General features: G+C 40.0%; 1 protein-coding gene and 1 long non-coding RNA gene across 2 annotated transcripts; one reads left to right on the top strand and one right to left on the bottom strand.

Annotated features, from left to right (window-relative positions):
* Positions 1-27,153, top strand: IL12RB2 (interleukin 12 receptor subunit beta 2). The gene is given in 15 exon segments (XM_026074563.1): positions 1-292; positions 1,189-1,303; positions 2,426-2,604; positions 2,810-2,949; positions 3,647-3,791; positions 6,535-6,614; positions 10,968-11,187; positions 12,594-12,794; positions 13,840-13,941; positions 14,024-14,179; positions 17,238-17,375; positions 18,358-18,445; positions 19,971-20,070; positions 20,385-20,883; positions 20,886-27,153. Coding segments are annotated over 15 exon segments (2,673 nt in total). The 5' UTR covers positions 1-39; the 3' UTR covers positions 21,143-27,153.
* Positions 16,096-20,475, bottom strand: LOC112970310. Its single transcript, XR_003254948.1, has 3 exons — positions 20,342-20,475; positions 17,460-18,432; positions 16,096-16,317 (listed from the first exon to the last, which is right to left on the bottom strand). It is a non-coding gene; the product is annotated as an uncharacterized LOC112970310 (long non-coding RNA).
* Positions 27,154-27,182: the final 29 nt, after the last annotated feature.

Genomic DNA, 27,182 nt, shown 5'->3' with positions numbered 1-27,182 from the left:
CTTCCCCGTGGTGTTGCAGAAATATGCAATAAAGGAAATATGACTGCTAACACTACTTCTCATGTCCAACCTGGAATGAATATTACCCTCTCATGCCAGCTAAAACAACCAAAACAGAATGAGCAATGCAAGATAGCTATTTTCTTTAACAGTTCTGAACTAACTAGCAATTATGGCAGTTCAGTAAGCACCAAATTTCTAGTCCGTACATATGGCAAACTCATGTTTACTTGCAAAGTAGTTTGTGAATACAAGAAAAAACTCATCTGTGGAATTGATATAGAGTCTGGAAGTAAGGACAATTTCATTATTCTTTATTCTTACCCGTTTTTTGTGGTACCTCTGAGACGTACGTTTGAAACTAGTAGTGGGTGGCCTTTTTAAAAAATGGTGCTATGTTTATTGGCTCTTTTTATATAAGATATTGCAGGCTGAAACTGTGCAACACTGTAGAGGATCTCCCCTGATTCCCAGCCACCCATATGGATGGTCAGGACGAACCATATTTGCATCGTTTCCTTCTTTTGGGGTGACTCTGCATACACCTGTGTCTGTCCCTCTGCACCCACTGTGTATCACCATCCAACCTTTGAAAAAGTTAACCTGTTAGTTTATACACAGTGATAATGCTTGTGTTATCCAACTTGCTCCACAGTAGTAAGTGAGAGGAGGAGTCCAAGTCACTGAGAAATTGAAAAATGCTAAATAAAACTGCTTGTTGGAGCAAATACAAGACTCTCTCTCTCCTGTTCCACCCTTGAAACCCATGTTTCTAGTCCACGGGGAACTTGCAAGAAAGAGTCTAAGGGAATCTCAGGTTTTCTTCTAGCCATAGACAAGCTGATGCTGCTCCAGCAGTCACCTTCTACATCAGTGGAAGACAGGCTTCTCTTTTTAAGAAATAATGGTTTGTTGCTTCAAGCAAAACTTGCGACGCTCAGTCGTGACAGCTGTTGAGCGCTTGTATTCATTTGACAACCTTATAAAGTGACTTAGGTTTTGCACAAGGGCTAGAGGTCTCAATAGATTGCAGAGATCATAGACTCAACTATTTTTGCACTTAAAAATTGTCAGCTTGAATTTTTTGCACCTACTTGTCTATGAACTCTTTAAAAATATACTAGCATTTGTTAATATTTCTCCCATTGACATGTTTAAGGAAGAAACTGACAAGAATCTCTGTTTAAGATCCTCCAGATCAGCCAAAAAATGTATCGTGTATACAGTATGGGACAGATAGTAATCCTACCTGCACCTGGAATAAAGGAAGATTTACATACATAAACACTACATATGTAATACAGTAAGTAACACATGGATATAGGTTCTTTAATACTTATAATTGTATCTTAGAGGGTTTTTTTATTTTTGCACTGTTTATTACAGATTTACTCTTTCTTTTTATCAAAGCACACAAAAGATTCAATAGGTTTATGAATAAGTCAATCCAAGGCTCCCATGATCACAAAAGTCGTTTATAGCTATTAAAAAGACTTCTGTTTACATTTGTGTATGCTGCACAGCAGTAATTCAATTATTCCTGGGTTAAGCAATTAAAGAGCGTATACCAAGACATGTCTCCCCTTTTGGAAATGGAAGTTTAATATTGGAACTGGTCTTGAAATGGTAAAACCTGCTGTTTTCCCTGTGGTGAATCTTCTCTATTGAGTTATTCTGTGACTGGCAATAGCTCTACCAGAAAACCTAGAATGTGAGCTTGTCACTCTGTCTCAGAGTTTACAAAATACAAAAAGTCAGCCTGAAGCAACGTGGTACAAATATAATCATCTCTGATTCAAGTGGAAGGAGTACACAGAGAGGCTAAATAAGTTATCCAATGCAATGGGATGAATGATAGACTGAAATAAGTCATGTCTGAAGTCAAGCCATCTGACCATTAGATTGCAGATACATTAAATATTTAGACCACTGACTAACTTATGTAAAAAAGCCCATCACCACCCCAGATTCTTGGATGCCAACATCTATGCTCAGTTATAAAGAAATACCAGGTTAACTATTATACTGTTAAAAAGAACCTACTCACGTATTTGCAGCTTAGTGGAAATCCAGAAGTATTTCTTTTGTCTGCAGTTAAAATAAAAAAGCAGTATAACACCTTTGCTGCAGTTTAGCATAGAGGGGTATTTACTGTAAACACTGTACCTCAGCTTTCTTGAAAGCACTGTATTTAAGCAGATAAAGTAGATCTTTCATCTTAATTTGAAGGGGCAGATTACTTTACCTCGTTTTCGATAGAATGGTCCTTCACTTGAAAGGTAATTTTCCTACAAGTTATTGAAAGAGTCACAGTCTCAACAGATACAATCAAGCATAGTTTTATCAGATGCCCCTGCACATCTGGGGAATCTATCTTTCACAATGTATGGAAAAGTATTAACCAAGAGTTTTCCTTCTGTTCTAGGCTATCAAATGGGACTGATATGTTATGTTTTTTAGAAGAAAATGTGAATAATAAATTTGGCTCGCTGGTTCTGAGCACGAAGTTGAATTTTGACTCCACTTACACAGTTGTGGTTGCTGCCTCCAATGAACTAGGAAATGCTTTTTCACAGCCACTCATGTTCATGTTAATAGACATAGGTAAATGTATTACTTACCTCCTTTCAGTTAGTCCTAGCTATTTAGAAAGAAATGAAAACCATTTAAGCACTATATTTTAATTTAAACCTGACAGAAAAAGTACCTACCAGTCTAAGCTTGTTATTCTAGTGTTCCATTTAATCCTGTGTTTCTAATTATGCTGCATATCTAAGTGCTGTTTTCTTATTTGTGTTTTTGCTGCCAGTGAAACCACATCCTCCCAAGTTTTTAGTGAAATTTGAGAATTCTTCTGCAACAAACTGCACAGTTTTTTGGCATGATGAAGCACAAGCACAGCACTTTAGACTACGATATCGTTCACTTAACAGTTACACGTGGAATATGGTAATAATTTTTTTTTGAAAAATAAATGAAGTTGTGATCCTTGGAGGTTACTTAAATTTTAGTACTGCCAATATGAGTTCATTATCTTTTTACTAGATTCAATTTGTTCAGATTAGCCTCTCTGTTCTCTGGCATCACATATAAGAAAAACCATCAGTCAAAAACTCTACCATTATTCTAAAACCGAATGAAAGCAAAACCCTGATTGTGTAAGGAACTGTGTGCATGAATATTTTCCCTTATGTCTAATGTTTGTATGATGCTCTGAGGAATCAGAGCTTATGTTTGAAGCAGTCCTTTATTGAAATATGATCATTTCTTCTCATTATAGTTCAGGAGTACTGGTGTAGTTTCCCCATGCTTGTGCCTTCTCTAAGGTCTTTGTTTTTATTTTAAAGGGTAAGATAAATGTATTGCTTGAAGTTATGTAAAATATGTGAACAGAAAATGTGTTATCTTCACATAATTAAACGAGGGATTTTTCTCATGAAGAACTGCAAACCTAATACTCATTGTGACATTGTTTGAGTTCTTAAAGTTGTTTTAGGTTAGTTTTTTTTCCATTTTTTTTTTTTTTAATAAACTATCAGTTTCATATTTTGGGCTTTATATGGGCATTAATAATTCAGACTATCACTACCTTCAACCTTTATTTTCTTGTGAGTTTAACGTTATATGTCCTTTATCTTCATTAAAGGTTGAAAGTTTAAATAGTGAAAAATGCAGTCTTTATGATCTGGAGCCTTACACAGAATACGAATTCCAGGTTAGCTGTAAAATTCACCCTGAGAGAGGACTGTGGAGTAACTGGAGAACTTTTCAAACCCAGACTCCAGAAGCAGGTAATAAAATATGTGATCTGTTACACTAAGCCTGTATCTGAAGTTTAYATAGAAGGGTAAATCTTAACTAATGAATTCAGAATGCTAATTGGTTTTCCCTCCTGGTTAGAACTTTCTAAAAATCCCAGAAGCAGAGCCAACAGGGAAGTAAACTTTCCTTTCTGTGACAGAATTCTTTTTTAATGATTAAAAAATATGTTCAGGTTTCTTACAAAACAGGAATTTCAAGAATCCTTTGAGGAAAGTCTGAAGAATATATTCTTCTGACACTGTTAAAAGTTGGAGACATTTTTTCCATACTGCCTGGAGCTGTAGCAGCCTGCCACATTGCCATGCATCTGGAAAAGCCTGTGCATTTTAGCTGGGAAAATAAAAATATTTTGTATTGGTTCACATCTAAGCATTTTACTGAATTACTGCAGCAATCCCACATGCAAGTCTGCCTTGTGAACCTCTGCTGCTAATGAACCTCAAGCTGGGGAAACACACTCTGGGTTCTTGAGCTCACCAGACAATTTGCTGAGAAATCAAATGAACAGGCCAGAAAATTGCCTGGGTTCTCTCAGTTCTATTGTGGTTGACAAGTTTTAACAAAACAGTTTGGTTTTTGGCAAGTCATCTTTTTCCAAGTAGAAAAACATTTCAGTCAGAGAATTCCCAAATGGCTCCTTCCACAAAGCAGTGGAGATTTGTGTACTTTTAACAGAGCAGAAGCCGCTCACATATTCCAGAGACCAATCCCATCTCGGAGTAGAAGGTGAGCACGTAGCGTTTCTACTTCACAGGAATGCAGAGCAGATTCCAGGGAACACACAGCATGAACATGAGGACAATTGTATTAGTCTGTGCCAGTTCTAATATTAGATGTCTAAGGTTTGCTATAGGCTCGCGTTCTGCTTGCTTGACTTCACGCTGAGCTGTATGAAGTCACATGCTGCAAAACTTTCAGTTCTTGTGAAAGAAGAAAGCTTCTCAGAAGTTTGTGTTTCAACAAAGATGTGTTGGCTTCTTTGGCATCCCTTCCTTTCATCTTGTGCTTGGCTTTCATTGCTCTTTTTTGTGAATTACTATAAGATCTGCAGGCTCCTACTGTTATTACTCATGCTATTTACCACTACTGACAGCATCAGTTTCTGTAAGAAGCATTGATTGATGCAGAAGGTGTGAACTTTTCCTTCCCTCCCCCACCTTCCTCTCAACAGTTTTCTTAACCTTTTTGATGCACTCTGGGTTGCTATGGTGTTTGTGGTCATCACCCCTTTTCACCAGCCAATGGTGTAAAGAATCTCTTCAGCTAATCAAGGAGTATTTTCTGCCCTCAGGTGATGTGAGAGCAAGGTGAGGTTGCATATGAAAAAATCTGAGTACATAACGGTTGATCTTCTTTGAAGTAGCTGAAGCTCTACACATGAGTTTGGCCTTTAGCAAATTCAGGAGTATACCTTTTTAATAAGATAATTCTTTTCATGTTTCTGTAGGCCTGACCTACCACAAAACTTGCTCTATGAAAGCACTGGTGTAAAATGAGCATTTTTTTTTTTGTTGTTTTTTTTCCCCTCCCAGCTAATTTGTGTGATTCACATGTGAAATGAACCCTAAAATCTGGGCTGGAATCCAACAGATGCAATTCGAGCTTTTTTTKKGGGGGGGGGGGCTGCTTTGAGCTTGCCCCTTCCTCCCTCCCTCACAGTGAATGTCTTTAGGTTTTATTTTTTCTGTGGGTCCTGCTTTTTGTTTTCTATTCCAGTCACTATTTGCAGTTGATACAGGAGAAAGTTCTTAATGTTGCTGGTGTGGAGGATTTCCTCTGTCTTTGAGCTTAGCAAACAGCAGACAGCCCTTGTCCCTTTCTAGTCAGGGCTGGGCAACAGCTACCTGCTGTTTAGGTTATTAGTAACAATTATTATTTGAATTTGGTGAGTTTATTTTGTTCAGGGACCTAGAGGAACCAAGCTTTATTATCTTCTGTCACAATGACTTTCCTTTTATGTCTCTATCTGATTCTGAACTATTTGAGCACATTGTTCACCAGTTTTTGCAGTCCGAAGTTCACTTTAATGTTATTTTAGAAGGTTTATTCAGTGAGTTTCAAACAGTCTAAACATTAAAGCTTTTTGGGAAGTATATCTTCCTTGAGTTGGCAGCAGGCTTTGATACTGTTGGCTTTCTGAGCGCTAAATGTTAACTCCATGAATATAAGGAGAATCTTGAGAAGTGCTTGGATTTTTAAAATATCTGTGACAAGGTCCTATCCAAATAGCTGTTAAAGCTATTTATGGCCTAGACCTGTTAGCAATGGTCAGGTACTCTCTGTTGCTTCAGGATTGGTGTGGCCAACCCCAAGGATCTTAATTAGCTCCGATTTTTACATAAAGATTGGAGTTGATCCTGTCACTTGGGTTTATAGGCTTCCTTGGAAATCATACTGATTACTGAGTGCAGAATAAAGTCAATGGCAGAGTATAATCGTGTCTTGTTTTTATGTTTTGTTCTCTTTGTGATTACCCAGTTATAGGGGCAGTCATCACTGAGCTGAAAATTAACCATAATAGTAGATATAGACTTAAAACACAAAAAAATACTGTAAAGACTGGAGTCTTTACACTGGGCATTACACTGTTTCAGAGACATTTTAAATCTTAATTGTCTCAGGATTTTTACCTCTTTACCCTATTCAATACTTTGTTTATTTGCTTTAAAATAAAGTCATTAATTCTGCTCACCTTTTTTCTTTCCCAACCAGTGCCTGCCCGGCTCTTAGATGTCTGGTACAAAAAGCAGGATATGGACTCTCAAATGCAGAACATTTCTCTTTTTTGGAAGGTAAGTAAGTGGTTTAAGTAAAACCTAAGCAAATGCAGTAGTAATGAGCAAGTTTAGAGGAGAAACTGTATTTTATGTTTGTAGAAAAGCACTTAAACCAAAGACAGCACAGGGCTTTTACCACTGTTTTGTCCGGTGATATAGAAGAACCCTTTACCCAGGACTTTCCTCACTGTGCTAAATTCATCAAACCTTTCCTCTCCAGAATTTCCCTTTAAAAGTTCCCAAAACTTTGTGTCATACTGGAAGTATGACACACTCCCAGCATATCTTTTCAGTGAGCAGAGGATTACATTTGTTAGCCAAAGTGGAAGTAACACAACTCAGAGTTACCACCTTTCTCAAAAATACAAATTCCTTTCCCCCTTTCCACACCCTGACCTGCATCCCTGATGATATATGTAAAGGTACAGATAACAGCCTTGCAATGTTTTTTAAATTTTTTTCCAATTAATATCTCTCTCTCCTCATTCCCTGGGTTTTCAATCTGTAGTTAACCTCTCAGTTAAAGTTACATCTTTTCTCCACAACAACGAGCACTAGACTTTAAGTGAAAACAGAAATGCTCAAGTAATTCTTATGTTCTTTGCACTGGTCGCCATACAGAAACACTGTCAGGATAGAAAATATAGGAGGAAAGGGGCACAGCATGCCCTCTGTTCTCCATGCGCACACAGCTTATGAGTGTGCTTTTGAAATATGAACTCCTTTCAGAGACGTTTTTGCTCTTACATGAAGACCTGTGAGTGATGAAGAATAGGGGAGTAGAAGAAGTGATTTATTGTAATAGCCCTTAAAGGTGACTGATCAAACTCTGGAAAACATTTAATAGCTGCATACAATTTGGGCAACTGATACTGTTCTGTCCATGTTACTGCTTTATTGATGGTCCCTTAATCCCTTGTCATAGTGCAGTACCAGGAAGAATTTGTTTTTCTGTACTGGTGTGAAACAGGTGGTGGGCAAGCCACATGTGAAAGAGTTTGCTAATAATAAAGCTGCAGATCTGAAACTGGACCAAGTTGGAGCAAGTATTTGTACACAAAAGGGGCAGGAAAACAGTCAGGTTGTGTTTGGGTCTGCTGAGCAGAGCCTCCCAAAAGCTAATGATGAAGAATTTGTATTGAAATGGTGGTGCCTCACATGGTTAGTAGCTTCAAAAGAATTCAGCTTTAAATCCAGTTAACCTGTAGATTAAAAATTACACATTATTATACAATTTAGAGGAAAAGGTTTACACCCTGTCTTTTATAACTTTCACAATGAAAGTAAGTCTTTAGACAGCAAGGAGCCGTAAGTGACACCGCTCCCACACTGTACTCCAGATTCTGAACTCAGGTATAGCGGTGACACAGCGACAGATTTGAGTCATGGCAGAAGGAAGCAAGACAACCAGCCATAAGTAAAAATGTGTCATCTTGCTTTTCAGGCTCCTTGTCGCATCCTTTCTGTGGAACTGATACAGACAGACAGTGTCATTCTAGGTGCTAGGAGAGTTTCTCCATTATTACCAATCCAGCACTTAGAGGTTAGGCCTTAAGAGGAATCTTCAGATCGTGGGTTGTTTTGCTGTTTGTTTTCTTTTGTTTTGTTTTCCAAAATGAGTAAGTTTTTTAAGAATAATTATCTTTGACTTCTGGTTTTCAGTCTCTAGTTAACCTCTCAATTAAAGTTAGATCTTTTCTCCACAACAACTAACACTAGACTATAAGTGAAAGCAGAAATTCTTATGTAATTATTTGACTCCACCAGTTGTGGCTTTAAGATATTAAACTCGCAATAGAGAGTTGACAACACTTTCTTTATCTAAGCAGACTTCCTGTGGTGTCATTCATAAAATGGTTATGACACTTTGTTTTTATAGTTTTTACAACAGGTACAAAGCAAAAGACACAAACTTAGTACAATGTACAACCATTGTATGTTTTCATATTTTCACATTAATACAAAAAAAAAAAAACTATTGCCAGTTTAGTTTCAGCATAGTTTCAGAAGGTTTTCAGAGTAATTTCAGGTGCTGCTTTTGTCCTAAGTCGCTGCCAAAGTAATTGTAAAACTGCAAACATTTTCCTATTTTTAAAAGTGTTTTTCCCTCTTCCTTTTTTTTGTTTCATTATTGAAAAAAGAACAGCCAAACAAAATAAATTCTCTGTGTAGAGGAAGCTGTGAAACTGATAGCACAAAGTGTGCTTTCATACAACCAGAGTGGAAAAAACAGCTGTAGGTGTTATGCGTGACAGTGTAGATTAAGAAGTTTTCAAAGAGAAGCGTATTGTAAGTTGTAGAATTTAAACAGTTTCTTATCTCATTTTGGTTTTTATTAAAAATTTGGATTTTACCAGAATCAAAACTTGCTCATTTTCACAAATCCAGTTGTGCAGTTAATACTTTTTGCCTCTTGTGAAGAGTGTGACTTGAATCTGAGGCGAAAAGAATGGGTATGTTTCACTGTCACCAGCTACTTTGCTGGTTGGAAGATGAGCAATTCAGCAACAGAAGACCTTCACTAAACTGAATTGAACAGGAAAAAWAAATAAGAATTAAGAAAGATACGTAACCTTAAGAGAGTATCTCAGGTCAGGTGTGCTCTTGTCACTGCCATTAGGGAAATAACTCATTCCAGTTACAGTTTTGCTTGAAGGCAAACAGAAACGGTAACCAGATCTGAAGATACCCAGCATTGCATAGATAGATACAGGCACTAATAAATTAACAAGGGAGAGATTGCAAGGGTCCCACTTTGTAAGAGTCGTGACTGATACCTGGGAATGAGGTTTAGCAGCCAAACACTAGACATATGAAATGGGAAGTATCTTGAGGTGTGTGCAGTGACGTGTTGGGTAGCACGCGATTATGTTACAGTCTGGAGAAGGAGAAGAGTGGGTGATGGGCTGACCTGCCAAAACATGAGAGTTGGGAAAGACTGTGGCCAGGTGCCAAGGGATTCCCAAGAGAGGAACAGGCAGGGAACTGCAGTCAGGCTTGGAAATGGAAAGCACAGGTCAGGGCAACAGGGTCTGCAAAAGGAGAAACTCTGCAGCCAAGATACTAGCTAATGAAGTCAGATTCTTCAGAAAAAGGCAGGTGATATTTTTAGTCATAAAAGTACCTGTTCATTTATGTAGTAATGTTCTCCAGTGAGTACTGATGGGAAACTACACTACCTTTAAAATGCATTGGCTGCACTTCAGGCCACCTGATTTCTAGTTTAAAACAAATAATATATTTCAGAAAAAGCAGTCTCAAGAAATGAGGAAGCAATTACTATAGCACTGCTGTGTTTCCTCCTGCTTTCGGAAGAGAAAATGTAAAACCTGATAATTTATTACCAAAGAACATTAGTTGGTACATGTTATCTTCCAGCAAGTAACGCTGTCACTATAAATAGCTTCTTTATTATTAGAACAAAAAAGAAAGGAAAAAAAAATACCTCTAAGTGAAAGTTGTTCACTTAAATCGGACAGCTTGAGCATCTGAGTTAGGGTGATGCTTTGAACCCATCATCTGCCCTGAAGCAGAAGACTTGAAGAGGTCCAGATAAACAGATCCGGGAACTCTTTTTTTTGAAGGGCTGGTAGTAGTAAGCCATAGGGCTGTAGGGTGAGAGAGCATGTAGCAAGTCAAGTGATCTTTCTGACCTGATTATGATCACCAGCTTCTGGGAGAGAATGAAAAGTGAATTTGGATTAAATCCTTTCCAGGAAAGGAATTAAAATGTGTTGACTCAGTATTGCCAGGAAATATCAAGCCTCCCAACTGCCTTCATAGAAGGTTCTGAAATTAGGGCCTGCTTCGGTTCATGGTCTCATGCGGAAAAGACTCCATGGTTGTCATTTGGTTGGGAATCACACCTTGAATGGACAAACTGCAGTCTAAAGTAAGCGTGTGCTTTTTAAAGCCTTATTCAGGAGGGTTTATAAGTGTAACACAAAATCCCTTTTATGGTAGTAAGCAAATTTATAAGCAGATGAAATACTTAGTTCATGATTACTGTATTACCAGAATAAACCAGTCACTTCGTTAGTGGCTGTAGAACGTCTTTTATTGCTTATTTTAAATTCACTGTGTGTGACTTCTGTACTGAGCTGCACTATGCATAGGCCATTTTGTGTTCACCGTGCAGAGAGCTAGCAAATCTTCTGTGAGCAGCTAGCTGTCTCAACACATGTGGAGTTTTCAGGAAGCTGAACCAGCCTCTTTCCCCCAGATCTGAAAGTTTTTCAGGCAGCCTCTCAGGGTACTCTAGGTTCAATCAATCAATTTTCTGCAATGTACTGTTAATGTTTTTTTTTCCTCTCTCCCAGTCTTTGATCTTGTCGGAAAAAAAGAGTAATAAACACATTTTCTTTTCAGCCTTTGAGCAAGTCAGAAGCGAGAGGAAAAATCCTGCAGTACACAGTGACCTTTCAAGCACTAAACCACAGGAGTCCCAAAGCAATAGAAACAAATGTTACCGTGCAGACCAGTTACACCAGAGTCACGCCAAGGATGGACTACAACATAACAGTCACTGCTGATAACTCGAAGGGCAGCTCCCCTCCTGCAGCCATTATGACTGAGCTGGGCATTCAGGGTAAGGGCTTTCGCTGGGTCTGGCAACTGGAAATAGTATCAGCTCTCTTTTGTACTGTTCCAGGTTATGTACCATGGAAGCTCTCAGATCCTACCATCCTACCACTTTGTGCTCCTTAAGGTCAATCTCAATGCATCTTTAGGTATCTGCAGTGAATGGAGTTTAGATCCAGTTACATATGTGGTTGAGGGCAGAGGTGCAGTTTCATGACAAGTTAAGTCGTCCTAAATTAGTGCTGCTGTAATTTTACCTCCACCCCTTCAGCTGACAAAGGTGCTTGTTTGACCGCACTGTAAGCCATCCAGGGACCTGACCGGGCAGAAAATAAATCATGCAAAAAAAAGAAAGAGAGGAGGAGTGTTTTTCTGATGCAAGAGAGAGAGGGTGGGACTGCATGGCTGAAGACAAGGTGGTGGTGAGGGGAAAGCACAGCTGCACAAACTTCAGCTCTCATGAAATTGCACTGTGTGTTGTACCTGTACAGCAAAACTAATGAGCATTAAGTGAACTCATCTGGCCACATATCTCCTATGCTGATAGCCTAGCCTGCCACAGAAGAGTCTCCCAGTAACCAGATGGTTCTGTTTAAAGATAGACTCCGCTATTTGCACTTGTCCTGCTGTGACATAAGTCATAAGTAAAACATTTACAGAATACATTGCTAAATATTACTTACCCAGTGCTGCATCAGACATCACTGAGATGCTCTCTCTCCTTTGAAGGCAGATGGCACAGCTCAGATTGCAGAATGCATTGATTACATGAGTCCTTTTGTTAGGCAGCCTAGGTGGAGATAGGATTGATGCAGAAATATAACTGGTATATGATTATTTATTTGGAGGGAGTAAGATGAGAACTGCTTTGTGGGCACTGTTCAATTGTATTTGTTAGAAAAACTGGTCATAAAAAATGATAGTGCTTTTATACGACAGATGGAAAATTGGTGACCTTCGCAGCAGTTTCTCCTGCAGGAAAAAGTAACCTGGACCTAGCTGTGAAAGCAAGAGCTTTGGTCTTGTGGAGACCATGTGGGTTTGTGGCTCTAATAGAGGAGCAAGGTTGGGCAGCAACAGTATCTTCTCAGAGCTTGAGGATGGCTTGGGTAAAGAAGCAGAGCTGTGCGTGTTCTAACTGCTGCACTGTGAGACAAGAAAAGAATGTGGCTCTATTCCTATCAGCACAGGCAGAGATCACCTTGGCATAAAGGCTCTCTTTCAACTGTGGTTTATTTTGATACATTGCATAGCACCAAACTGGAGGAAATGTAGTAAAAAACATATATCAAACTTACCAAGTTGAATACAGACAACTAATAGCACCTGACACTCACTTCAAGTTAAGGGACTGTAAGGCACGTTTGTACTGATGGGGTGTTTTTTGTTTGGCTGTTCTTTCTCCCATTTAAGATTTACCTCCTCCTCGGAATGTCTCTGCTATAGCAATGGGAAATAACAGCATCTTAGTCATTTGGAAACCTCCCATTAAATCTACTGCATTCATCAATGGATACATAGTGGAATGGATAGATATACATAGAAATAAGAGCCTGGAACCCCATCTGAACTGGATAAAACTTCTAGCATCCAACCTGTCTACAGTGATATCAGGTAACTACAGTTTAGAAGTAGGATATTACTGAAGCAGCCTTTTATTTTGAAAGCTCTTTTTAAGGAACAGGTCAGATTCCTATTTTTTGTTAGTTCAGCCTGAGAAAGTATGGCATTTAAAGCTTTTTTTATGGGGGAAAAATTTGATTGCTGCAGTTCAGCAGTCAGTCTCAACTGAGATTTATATCTGGTAAGCAGAAAGTCTCTCTTTCTTTCTTTCTCTCTCTCTCTCAAAAAACCAGTCCTTCCCTAATGAAACAAAACAGCTAGATAAACCTCAAAAATTACAAGAGATCAAGGCTTAAGAAAGAGTTTTTCTGTTCTAACAATTGTTGATTATTAATCTAAACCAGTACTGAAGTGTTGGTGTTCTTTATACCAAATAGCTGTAAAGGTATGATTAGAATGCAGTGAGTGTTATTCTAGCTAGTCTCCTGTATTCTGTCCTGCTGCTATGCCTCATAGGCTTTTAAATCCCTGCTCTCAAGCAAGCTGCAAAAAAACCCAGCATACTCATGCCATCATTTTGTACTGTGCTTTGAAAAGGACAAGAATGGGTTACTGTCAGCCTTTCCTAACCCACAGGGTTGATCTTGGGAAGAGGATGTTCATATGAAGTTATGAGGAAGAACTAAGGTGTCATTCTTTTGTGGCTTTTAAGTTATCTTCCACATAGCAAAATGCTGCATATCATATCTTAGCTGTTACACAGCTTATTACTCTACTTTCCTCCTCTGGTTGAACATAAAAAGTGATCCAAGATTTTCTTTGGAGAATTCATTCTTTTTTGTCAGCTGTTGCTTCATGAACAAACAAAGGATTCCATCCTTAAGAAGGGTTAACATGACTTTCTTAAAAAGCAATAAATTTGTGCCAAGCTGCTAAATAGGAGACCATGCAGCTTTTTTTTTTTTTTCCTTCTTTATGAACGATGTGTAATAAATCAGACGCTTCATCTCAGGTCTAACTTGATAATGTAAATAGTTTAACCATGACTGTAAATACTTTAATCGGGTAACTGTCCACTTTTAATCTCTTTATTTAGAGCACATAAAAGATCACGTGTGCTATCACATTGCTGTATCTGCACTTTATCAGGACAGAGCTGGGCAAGTGGCATCAGTTAGGGGATACTCGAGAGAAAAAGGTAAATCACAGCAATTGTCTTTTAAATATTTTTAAGCTGGCTTAAATTGTTTGGCTTTAAAAGTTGGTCTTATGTTTTGTAGCACCATCAGTTGGGCCCCAGATGTATCCAACACCACAGACAAATGGCATTTTGGTTTCATGGGAAGAAATCCCTGCCAACCAGCAAATGGGCTGCATTACAGAGTACAATATATACCTCCAAAAAAAAGACAGTAAGGTAGCTCCAGAAGTCTATGGTAGGTATCTGGCAAAAAAAATAATGTGATGTGTATGGTGTTGGGTGGATGGTGGAGGGGAGGGAAAGAAAGATAACTCAAGAAAGTTCTGTATAGTCTAGGAGCCACAGGGACCAACTCTTGACCTGAACTACCAAGAGCTTTAGCAGCAGGGTTCAGATTCATTTCTCCCTCTGCTACGGGTGTTCATCGACAGGACTAGATGGTCAGTGTTTAAATTATTTTAAAGCTTTGACTTAGTTTCATATTAAGAATAATTCAGAATGCTCTATTAGATTTCCCTACACTTTTTTTGCTTTTAGTTGTTTACTTAAGTTATAATCAATGCAGCCCTTTTTAATTATTGGCACAGTAAAGTAACGGACTTTCTGAAAGCCATATTCAACAAATGCAGACATACTCTGAGACATATTTGTCAGGTAGTAGGCACTGCATTCCCGTATGTGCATGCTTTTACCATGCAAGTCCTCTCTTATAACATCAATATAACTTCCACACAAGAAATTATTTTTTCCAAAATTTTATTCAGTAGTTGCATGACAGTTTTTAATGGATGGTTCATCGTTCCAGCATACAAACCTCATTTCAGACTCGGACATTACCTTCCCAACCAACCATAGTCAAAAGACAGGATATCCAATCATCTATGTAGTATCTGTTCAATTCCATACAATGGTTTAAGTCTCACAACAAGCCAAATGGTGCAAAGTCTTCTATAGCCCTTCTAATGATTCACTAACAGCAAAGGAGCATTGACTTAAAGTAATAAATGTTGTTCCATGCTCCTTTTGTCAGCCAGGTAGTTATTGTTTCTGTGCTATGTCACGGTTTCTGAACAACAAGTTCCTCAAGGTTCTTTTTCCTAAATAAGCATCTTTTCCTTTATATAGAAACAGTGCAGGGAAAGTATTTTTTTTTCCTTTTCTTTAGAATCCTCTATTCTTTATTTATACATATTGCCTCTTTCTCACCCATCATTCAGAATTAGTACCTATACTGTAAGGTAACAATCAAATCCCTAAATTCCTGTTTAGTGTGTTTTTTTTCATCTAATTTATTACTGATTGTGACTATAGATGAGCTTTAGACATCACTACAGAAAGACAGTGAACAACAGATGTCTCCACCATGGTGTATCTATATGTATGTGCCTGTGTGTGTATCTATGTTAGCTAGATAGATTAGGTAAGGTCAGGAGACCTCTTGAAAAGACATATACAATAAACACATACATAATGTACTCATTAAGCATAAAAAATTACCTACAAGAAAAAGTATTTTCTTGAGGTTTTCTTTTTAACATTGAAAGTCAGATCTTACTGCATGAGGACATTCTGGTTCATCAGAGAATTTCTGGGTTTTAGTCTTTAGTGACAGCAAAAGGCTGAAATTAGATGGAGAATCTGCTAGCACATGTATCTATGTATATTACTTACAGCTTTGGATCCAAAAAAACCAAGACATTTTACATTTAATGCTTACAGCAATGGGAACAAAATGTTTTTAGCTAAAGAATTAAAAAAAAAAAAAAATCTCTGCAGTAAGAATCAGAAACTATACCTTCATCTAGTATGGAACAAGAAAATTCCCAGTCCACATTTTTAATCCATCCAAAGTGGGTCAGAAAATGCAGGTGGGGGTGGGAAAAAGGGGAGGAAAAGGAAGGAAATGAAAGCCACTCCCATGCGTAAAACAACTCCCCCCCCAAACCTAACCAAACAACAACAAAATAATCCCCCTTGCGTCTAAATAAGATAGATAGTCATGACTTTATACAGCCTGGAAAAGAAAGTAAAAAGAGCACATGGACAATTGCTTATAATGATGTGGCTTGTTTTATTGTAAACAGGCTTGGTTTCTACACTAAGAGCAAAACACACCTATCAAGAAATAAATGCATATACTGGGAAAAAAGAAAAGGTTATTTTATTTTATTTCAATGATGTGTATTGTTAGTACAAAACAAAAAAAAGCACAACTGGCTAGTTAGGGTGGGGCAGCCTGTAACTGGAGACACAGGAGTTCACAGCTTCGTTCCTGACAGACCTCAATTACAAAGTGAGGATAACGGTGCCTCGCCAGGTCCCAGGTATGGTGCAAGAGTGGCTGCATTAAGAAACTGAGGTGCTGGAAAGGCCCTAGGGATAGCATAAGAAGACAGGTGTTATTTAGGGAAAATATTCTAATGCGCCCTTAAATTAGATCAATATTATTAGTTTTGAGGAATAGTTTTGCTACATGGAGCTAATTTAATGACAATACAAGATTAGAGTCTTCTTCAGGGAGAAAAAGGACAGAAAGAGAAGAGTTACATGCTCAATGAGCATTGGCTAGATACCAATACCATGAACAAAGTGGATTTTCCACTGGATTGGARCAGCTGGTCCCTCCTCCCAAGGCTTGGGAAGACAATGTATGGTTATTGATTTGCAAATCAGTCTCCTGGCTTTGCAAAAGTGTGCTAGACAACAGCAGAGCCAGCCTCTGGGACCAGAAATCATTGCACTGCTTTTAGTGCACAGGACTTCACTCCAATTACAGCACATATTGATTAGATGGGCCTAGATAGCATATACTATAGTCCAAATATTAATAAAACTAACCTAGCAGAAGCAATTCTTTTAAATTAGCATAGTTGCTAAATGTTAAGTCTGACAAAAACACGACCAATGTATGAAGGAACAGAACACTGTTGGTCATAAGCCCTTCATTTGTCTGCAGCATCTTCTAGATTAAAAAGAAGCCACGGGCCTTAGAGAAACTTACAGTTCTACTCAGACTAGTGGTAGAAAATGCAATGGTTCACGGGTTAATTTTTTTTCAAAAATAACCTGAGCCTCATAAGAGGAAGCAGGACAGGACGCACGGGAGCTGTTCAGAGCACAAAACATACAGCAAAACATGCTGAGAGAAGACCAGAGAATAAGACTCACAGGGTTGAAGAACAATAAGGGTATCCTTATAATAAGGGTAACTTGATCTGACATCAAGTTCTGGAAACCTACTTCTTTAGAGTTAAACACAATAAGAATGTTGATTCTCCCTCTCTTCCTTTCAGCCATTCATAATGTGACTGCCCAACATTCATTTTACATCGCAAATCTACAAGATGGCGAGAATTATTTCCTGTGGATGACAGCATCTACTGCTGCTGGAGAAAGTCCCCAGGGAAACAGCGAGCTTGTTTGCTTGGAAAGTAATGAATCTGTGGTGGGGGTGAGGGGCCAGGAGAAGTTCTATCCTGTGGCCTAGTGTTCTCCACAGACAGGAAGTGCTTTACCTGCTATTCTTTAATTACTGCAAACTCTAGTTTCAGCTGCTTTTAAAATGTAACATTTCTTCTTTTGTCTTCAAGCTCCCAATTTTCTGCCAAGAAAACATTAGTTGTAGAGTTAAGAGTAGTAGGTTAAGGCTAGCAGAATWGTTTGTTGCAGGCATGGACTAACATTTAACACAGCAAATCAAAACTGCTGTCAATAGTTTTAACAACTTTGGTTTGAGCTGACCCACATACAAACAGAGAAGAGCATTTGTCTTTCAACCTCCAAGCTGTGGAAGTTAGGATATTCATCTCCCCAGCATGGAGCCTGTCTTCTCTGAATAGCCCTCTGAGAAGCCTTTCTCATGGACTGCAGAAGGAATCTAGGGAGATGAGCATGATGAAATTAAAACAGTCTGGAAAAATTAAAAAAAAAAATTTCCAGTCTAAAATGTGGATTTGTGGAAAGTTACATGTTAAGCAGATAGATAGTGCAAGCCCATTAAAGCCAAGATGTTCATTGAAAAAAAAAAAAATGTTAACTCACTGATACAGTCTATTAAACATTCATTGTTTTTGTAAGATCTTGTCTACTTAACACCATTCTGTTGCATGCATCACCTCAGGTCCATTTCCTCTACCAGTGTTAAGTTCAGTACTAGAGAGATCAGCAATTGCATATTTTGGGGGTTGGACTAAATATCTCAAGAGATACTGGTGGAGATTATGATGTTACAAAATACCGTTTTCCCTAAATATCATTAGTTACCTCCAGATTCCAGGTTTTAAACCAAAAAAAGTTTTGGTATGTTTTTGAGTGCAAACACTAGCCAAACCATGGCTGTTGGCCAATTTGAACTAGTATATTTAAAAGCTTGCTTTGTTAATACAGATCAAAAATAGGTGTTCTGGATTTCAGGTGCTGTAGACTGGCTTACTGTTGTGCTTACCTGCAGCTTCTTCATATTCTCAGCCAGTATGTGTGCTATACCTCCTGCACGGAAAGCGTAAGTAGCTTTATCTGTTACATTGCAATTCCAAGTACAATGTAGAGTCTTTGTTAGAAGGCATGTTAATGCCTATTTTAGAACATCTTGAGGAAGAGGGAGGATTGTTCTGAATAAAGGTTTCAAATTACATGAATGGTAATAATAACACATATTGTGCTTAAAATATGTTCAYATTTCATATACATTAGGAAATTTTAATCCAGACCCTAAATCCCGCTCCCACTAAATGAAATTGAAGTGGTACAATCCTTGGTAATTCCCCTGGGGATGAAATTAAGTCCCGAGACCATGGCCTGCAGGTACTGCTGTTAGTCATACCAGGTAAAAAATTTAACTAGGGCTGGAGGAAGAGGATGCTATGCAGCATTCGTTTCCACTTAATCAGTAGTTGCTCAGGGTTACCTTGCCCTGGCTTTCCATATGGGCAATATCAGCACCTAGAACAAACTTCCCCTGGTACCCACTTGGCACTTCCTCACCAGCTAGCCGTGTGCGCCAAGCGTCTCTCTTCACGCCTGTGCCAGCAGCCTCCTCCCCAGCCCAGCTYCGGCTGGGGGTCGGGGAGCAGGCTGCATGCCTGCCCTAGCCTCGTCGCTGCTGAATTCCCATGGACTGGCCTTGGGTCTCCCTTCGCAGAGAACAGATCAGGGAGGGAGCCTGGAAGTCACTGTTGGGGGGAGGGGAAACAGGCACAGGCCGGTTTCACAGCCCTTGGCAGGCCATCCGTATAGTTAGACCTGGCAGCAGGCCTCCCTGAACAGTGCTAGGACATGCCTCCCTTGCAGCACCTGTGCCAGGTTCTGCACCAAGAGTAGGGGTTCCTGCTTGGAAGCTAGGAGCTGCTCCAGCCAGTCCTGAAAGCTTAGACATATATTTGAAACCCTCTTATTTTAGTGCTCAAAAGAGCTGCTTCTACAAACGCAACCTCATTCACATTTGTGTATTACAGACTTGTCACTTAGGCCCATTATTTGCATCTGTTGATGTGGGAGGCCCGAGGCCTAAACAGGACAGACTTAAGCCATCCAAATATAAGCATCACCATTGCAAAAATGCTGCCGTCTATCTGGGATGATACGGCTGGTGCCATCTAGTCTAGGCATCAAGGCATAAGGTTCTATACTAATCAAGCTTTGAAAGACTCAAAGACTGATTTTCTGGAGTCAGGTCTGTCAAAAAGGCTTGGTTTGAACTGAGTAAAACCTGGAGATCACAAACAACTGGCCAGTGGAATAGTGCATGTTCTCAAAGCAGACTAGTGGCCGTAAGCATTTTAAAAAAAAGTCAATAGCTCTATTGTCTAGTCAAAGCCAAAACTAAGCAACTTCAGCATGTGTCCCCACTAACTTCTGCAGGATCTGCAGTCCCACCCAGCCTGGATTTCTGCTGGTCCAAACTAGGGGAGCCATGATCACACAGGATTCTTTGGTAGTTAAATGCACATAACACATTCCCGTTCACTAACACTCGCAGATATTGGATATTGGATTCATGCTTTTAATTACATATGTTCGATTTGTAGATTACACTCGCTCCTTTCTGTCATTGTGCCTCAGTGGTATAGCAAAGATATTCCCAACCCAGCTAATGCTACATGGGCTAGGAACTACACAGCTATGAAGGTAAGTTGTACTGTTTTTCTTCTAATTCCACCATCTTCAGTAAAAATATATATATAAGTTATGCAAGTCAGTAATCCCTTAATGTAGCAAATCCAACATTTTCTGGTAGTGGATAACTGCTGAATTTTTTAATCAAGCATTTATCATGTGAGATTGTAGTATATATCAGGCAAATGAAATGCAAGAACAATACAGAGATTTTTCATTCTTGGCAGTATTAGATGTTACGCTGAAAGATATTTGCATTTTGAGGGGGTCAGAAGACACTTACTGCATAATTATTCATCACTGCTGTATGTGTACCCCTCCACCAGGGTGAGCTGAGTTTACCTTCCAGTCCGTTTCTACACAATGTGAGCAGTTTTGAAGAGCCTGAAATAACAGAAGTAGAAGAAGCCTTCATAAAGAAGGACTTACTGGTTTTCCAGGACAAAGTCAGCCTCAGCAATATTAACAGCAGTGAAAATCATGACTGGCAACTGGAAAGCAGCTTTGAGAAACAGGACTGTGAGTACAAGCCTTTACCCAGCACAACAGATGGAGACATGTATGAGCATCAGCTTCCGTACTTGTACAAGAAGATAGTAGYGGAGGTTACAGGACAAATGCAAACTGCTTCAGAGTACATTGCTAATCCAATTACTGAAACTACAACTTATCTACCCTCAGCTGTGTTATCACCTATTACAGACACTAATGAAGACTATGAACTTGACTGCAACCCAATTTCTGTTTTCCCAACAACTTCTTTTTTGACACCAGTATTTTCCTATGGAGGGAAACTTACCCTAGATGCAGTAAAAATAAACTGCACTTCCTTCACAAGGTAGGTTGTCAGGGTGATGTAACAAGCTGGCATGATTTTTCACACTTGAGTGAAACATTGCAATGTGTGTTTCAATACAGCCGATACAAAAAGGTGTCACCTACAAGTTATTACTTAAGTGACAAAACTCACAAACCTTTCCAGCATTGCAACACGTGCCTTACTTTACAGTACAGGAGCTCTTTACCCACAGATCATGTAGGCAGAATTAAAGACAGAAGACCTGGGATTACCAGGGCTCAGTGACCTGTCTCCGAAGGATTACTCGCTCTCTCAGGCTGCCTTCGTACAGCCTGGATTGCCTCAGCAACTGTCCCACTGCCTAACACAGTGGATCGCCGCTGGCTTGAGCTTCGCTGGGAGTCAGACGCTTGCTAAATATCATTTAAACCACTGCTTACCCAGAAGCAGTGAGTTATTTCAGTTAAGGTCAAGCCTTGGCATTTGACCACCAGCAGGATCCTGGTTGTAGTCCATACTCCTGCTGCGTGCAACAGATCACAAATGCAGTATTTGGAAGTCTGCATAAACTGGTGCTAAACTTACATACTCAAAAACCCAATAGATAGTATTCATTTCAATGCAGTCTGAATGTGTGTGGTAATTGCTGTTTTCCCTAATTACACTGGTGCTACTGCCCAACATGGGCACTGAAGGATGCATAACCTCATTATTTTTGCAGCAGGATTGGAAAGTTCAAAGTGAGCCTGCTTTTATGGCTCAAATTAGGGAGAAGGAATCCTTGCCAAGACTAAACAGGCAGCACATGTACACAGTAAGTCAAATGGACTAGTGAGAAGGATTTAAATCATTTATTGAAGTATTCTAATTACAGATTTGAAGTGTTACACATTTAATGATTTTATTTGGTATATATGTGTGTATATATATATATATATATATAAAATAAAATCTCGGAAACCTGAAAGTTGTTTCCTGTTGTTTTTTCCAGTCAGTTTCAGGCGCTATGCTGCAGCTACACACAGAAAAAAGTGATGTTTTTAAAAATAAAGTGTATGCTTTGCTGCTAGAGATGAGGTAGTTCAGATTTTGAACTTACCTTGGATATTTCTTTACCTCCTTTTACTCAGGATTCAGATCGCTGTTCTCCATCCAAGGCTGGTAACACAAGCCAGTAAGTTAGCGGCATAGAGCTAGTACTGAAAACCTGTGATACTATTATCTCAAAGTGACTCTACTGAAAAGCTGTTATCTAAGTTCTTAAGGAAGTGATCTTTAGCAATTCTGTGTATATATTTTAAAGCAGTGACAGAAAAATACTTGTAGCACAAGACTGCTACTTCAAAGCCATAGCTTTTCCCACTGCATTTGACTTGAAGTAAAAAAACTAAAAGGAAGGTTCTCCTCTAGTTTTTATTTCAGTTCCAGCTATGTTATCATCTACAAAAGGTCCATAAACTGACACTGTGTTCTCAAGTTCAAAGATGCTGCATTACAATCTTGTGTTTTTTAATTGAACACACTGTCCTCTATCAAGTGTGAAAACGGTAGAGGAGTATTATCATAAAGTTTAGAGTTTTATACATCTACCTGTATTGTGAAGATGCCTCTATAGTAGATGGTAGTCTATAAAAATAGTTGTGTATGTTAGTTTTAAGGTTCCAATTATTTGGTCTTAGGAATGTGAAATTCGAGTCCTGACACCAGCTTCTCTTGTGTAGACAGTGACTTCTTACTGGATTTCTCTGTGATGTAGGAGGATGCTCAATATGCCCACTGTATTTCATTTTAATTAGCATAATAATTGATCACAAGTAACCTGTTTCTTCTCAAACCTTAGTTTTCCAGTCTTCTGCTTCTGTTTACTGAAAAACTAAAACCATCAACAGTGATTTAGCTATCATTAGATTTAGTCTATACTCGACAGGTATTCCTCCATAGGAAAGACACCCACTGCTTTTAATGACGCAACAGCTCAGGTATCTGAGCAGCAAAGAGTTAAGTGGAATCTAGCACACAGCTTGTCAATCAGCTTTCCACCAGACACTACTTAAACCAAAGTAAATAACCTTGACCTCACTGTGCAGTGGAGATGCTGTTCAAGTAACTGGAGATTACCAGCCAGCAAGATCAGGGGCACTACAAAATGCGGCATTCCACCAGAAACAGCTACTTCTCAGAGCTAAGACTACATGCAACTGCYGTCCAGAAAGTTTTCCCTTGTTTTCCAAGTGCAAAGGGGAAGGCTCTTCTGGGAAGTGCTGCAAGAAGAGATGAGGAGGAAAAACACTCTAGATAAACAGCTACTGGCAAGCTGCTCAGACTCGAGCACATCAGTTACAAGCTGAAATTGTGCAAATGTTCGGGCGCCTCTGCAACACAGTTTTTGAAAAGCTTTCAAGCAGCTTTCCTGCTGCAACACGTGCAGGAGCCTCCCAGCACTCGGAGCACGCGGCTCACTTCCCAGCAGCCGGCACGACTCAGCTGCTCGCCTCCGCTGTCCCAGCATTTGCAGGGAGCTCAGTCTCCGGACGCGCCCCGAGGCTCAGCGTGGGCAGGACACTACCCTCTCCGTTTCCACCTGTAACAAGGGGTTATTTTCACATCACAGCTGCTACAAAGTTTGTTAGTTCCTGCCAAGTAATTCAGCAGTCCCTCACGGAATACTTACCCTTATTGTCCACCTGACATTAACACACACTTGTGCTAGAAACTGTGCTTTAAAAAAAAGTCCCAGATATGCAAATAACTGTACAAGCCCAAGCAGTGTCTTGCTTAAGGCAGAAGTACGTTTTCATTAGGACACAAAACGCAGCAGCCTCCGCCGCGCCAAGGTACCTACGCAGTGTACRCTTCCCCCTCCCACCTGCAGTTCGAATACGGCTGTGCGAACTGGCAGGACTTTCTGATTTGTAGGACTCCCAGTACATCTTGTGCAACTTCACAGCAGCTCTGCAACGCACTCCCTACTCAGGTAGGAACCGGAGCTTAGATCTGAACTGTATTCTGGAATAGCATTTGAAGTATTTGAACTTGATCTTCTCGTTACCACCTCCAAACAGGCCCAGGACCTCTCTACGCTCAAGGTTACAGGACAGAAARGTAGTTGTTTATGGATGGACTCAGCACAGAAGAGGACAAGCTTCCACAGAAAAACGGTTTTCAACAGCGGTCCACAAGTGATCTGCGGAACAGCAGCCCCTTTTAGCGTCTTCATCCAAATCTGACAAAGGTGCACGGTGGCCCATCGTTAAAAGGAACCGCTGCAAGAGAAAGCATGTAAGTAGCAACGACCGTTTCGCCTCAATGTGCTTCTCTCCTGCGCCGTGCTTGTGCCCTGCCAGCATCATGCTCGACACGCGGCAGCTCCCCGCGCGTGCGCCCACCAAGCGCTGCTCCAGCTGCAGCCAGCCAACTTTCACTCTGCTTTCTTAAGAGAAAGATGACGGAAGCAAGGCTGACTTGTCTTCCACACGTTACATTACGCAACAAAAATCCTGAGGCCTGTTAAGTACAAACCCCAAACACAACTAAACATACTGGTCACATGCTAGTTTAAGTTTCTGAATTGAAAGATTACACTCAAAACAGTCCCACATCAAATTTACCTTCGTTCCACCCATTAAAGAATGTGTAAACAAGCAAAGCTTCCTCACCTCTTACTCGGTATTACGGTGACCTTTGCAGAAATGTCTCACGAGCGAAGGCCACACAGTTCAAGTACACTTATCAGTAATTATGGGCAAGTTCACATACTAGCGCAGTGGATTCTGTGACACACAAAATGAAGCAGCCTTAGCTCGTGTTTAACTGTCCACAAACAAGCACCAGCGCTGGTCCAGCTCACCTCCTGTCCTGCAGAGCACCCAAGAAACTGAAATGTGTTTAACATTACCTGTTAACACTGAACACTAATTAAAAGCAGAATTGAGAGAATCTCTTGGGCACTGCACACCCACATTATAATCATATAGCAAGCCTCAAATTCACACATGCAACCACTTCCCAATTTTGAAGTCTTAATTGCTGATGAAACATGAGGGGAAAAAAAACCCAAACTGGAAGGTCCTACTTGATTTCTATCTTCCAGGAAACAGAAACAACGGCATGCTCTAACGTATCTTTCAGAAGACCTAAGCATGGTCAGTTCTGCACGTACTACAGAGCTTGGACAAAAGCGCATTAACCCCTGTAACCCTGCAAACTTTAGTCCTTACAGGAGCTGCGATGAGCCTGAGGACACCAACCGCATGGCTAGCCACAGCCAAACAAAGCAGGGGCCAGGCACCACAGCTATTTTATTGCTAGGAACGAACCCAAGACTGTTACTGAAAACTCTGCAGACAGTGAAAATAGCTTTGTTACTGCATGTCATTTGTGCTGCCTTTTTTTGATCACCACCAGGTATTTCATTTTTGAAAGCAGTAATTGTAAAGGCAACAAACAAAACTACACCCAGAAAGGCCTCGGACAAGCCAGGAAGGCGCTGCTCTCCACCTTCACAAAAGGCCACTCATAGCTACATCAACAGCGTGTAAGACTTCTGCAAAACAGATCAGCCCTATTTCATTTTTTGGGTCTAGCAGCTTGTTTTGGTAAGCAGTACCCAGCCTGGTGTACAGACATTTTCAGCTGGCTGACTCTGGCTCCAAGTTACTCAAAGGCAAATGCTTCATTCATATTTGGGTCCGAAATGGCTCCATTTTCATGCTCTCCATGCTCCATCTGGCAACCACCCTGCAACAGGGTTCTGGCTGCACATCGCAGACTGAGCAGTACCTAAAGTCAGCTGCATAAAACCAAATTAGATATCTATTACAAAAGGTATCCTTAAAAAACACCGCACTATTTTGTCAGCCATGTTTCCGTGCACTGACCTTCAACTTTATAGATAGCAGCACTTAACATACTGCTAGCTGATTCTGAAAATTATTACTCTCAAACAGAACACTATAGCACCTTTTCTCCTTCTGGTAGGAGAGTTCAAGTATATGAAACCTCTAAGTCCAAGTTCCCACGTGGAGCTTCCCAGAAAATCCTACTCAGACTTGAAAAGACACATGGCACCATCAATAGGAGCAGTGACCAAACTGCTTTACTCCTATCTGAAAGTCTTCCAGGTGTACAAATGAACCATTCTCCCCAAATCAGGTTCCACCCCCTAAGCAAAAACCTGATGTCCATCTTTTCTAACGCAGCGCCCGTCACAGTGGCGGCGACCGCGGGGCGCGCACCACTCGCTGGAACAACCCTGCGCCTGGGAGCGACGCTGGTACCTGGCTGGCAAAGGCAGACCAAAGCGTCGGTTCTGCAACGAAGGTAACGTGGTCCTTTTAATGGTTTGGTAAAAGAAGTAGGTTAGCAAATGCTGGCAGCAGCAGCTTTAGGCATATGTCCTGCGTTTATTAAAACAAGAGGCGTGGCTATGCAAACGAATCTCAACGGGCAAAAAATGTCATTACAGTTAAGAGTGGTCTCAACTCTTTGAAACTGCAAACACCATATATTCACACCGACCTCTGACGTTTAATTTTCCTCAGAAGAGTTCATGTCCTTTCCCACAAGGACACCACTCGCATTTATTATCAGTCTTGTTTTCTCCCAGTATCAGTGGCATTCGATCTGCAAGATGAACTTTCATGCTCAAACGTTGCAATCATTACATTCATAAGCCAATTTGCATTAAGTGCTTCTCTCCATCTCTCTCCAACTTTTTTCTGCTCTGACCATCTTTTTAGTGTCCGGATTTAAAAAGGTCTAGTCCTCTGGGTTTGGCGTGACAGCACAAGCAGCAAGCAGGAGGACAGAAGATGTTACTAAAGAGCAAGCTCATTCCTAGTAAATACTGGAGCTACTCAACAGAGGGAGACAATTTCCCAAAGCAAAGTCCACTGCTGGTAATGGAAATGCCTGGGCACCATCACCACTTGGGGCAGAACCTAGATGAGATGCTATTCATCTAAGTGGATTCATGTCCACATGTTTTCATGACATTTTTTAAAAGAGCATGAAAATAAACCTTTATTTCAGTTAACACCCACCAATATTAAAGATATATGTTCACAGTTTTAGTTCTTGACACAAATGGACTGAAAGAGGCAAATTTACATCTATCGGAACAGCAGACAGACCAATTTTAAGTACAAGCTATCTTGGATATTTTATGTGACATGCCATTCAGGAAATTGCTCTATAATCTAAAGCAAGAGAAGGGAAAGCTTCTGACCAAGTCAGGCTGGCAGGGCCCCAAGTGACTGGCTGGCCCAGAAGTAATCTGGAAAAAAAAAAAAAAAAAAGCCAAGTGACAACTGAAACAGCAAATATA

The sequence above is a fragment of the Apteryx rowi genome, unplaced genomic scaffold (genome assembly GCF_003343035.1).
Source record: "Apteryx rowi isolate R43461 unplaced genomic scaffold, aptRow1 scaffold_39, whole genome shotgun sequence".
NCBI lineage: Eukaryota > Metazoa > Chordata > Aves > Apterygiformes > Apterygidae > Apteryx > Apteryx rowi.
This window is presented reverse-complemented; position numbering and strand designations above follow the sequence as displayed.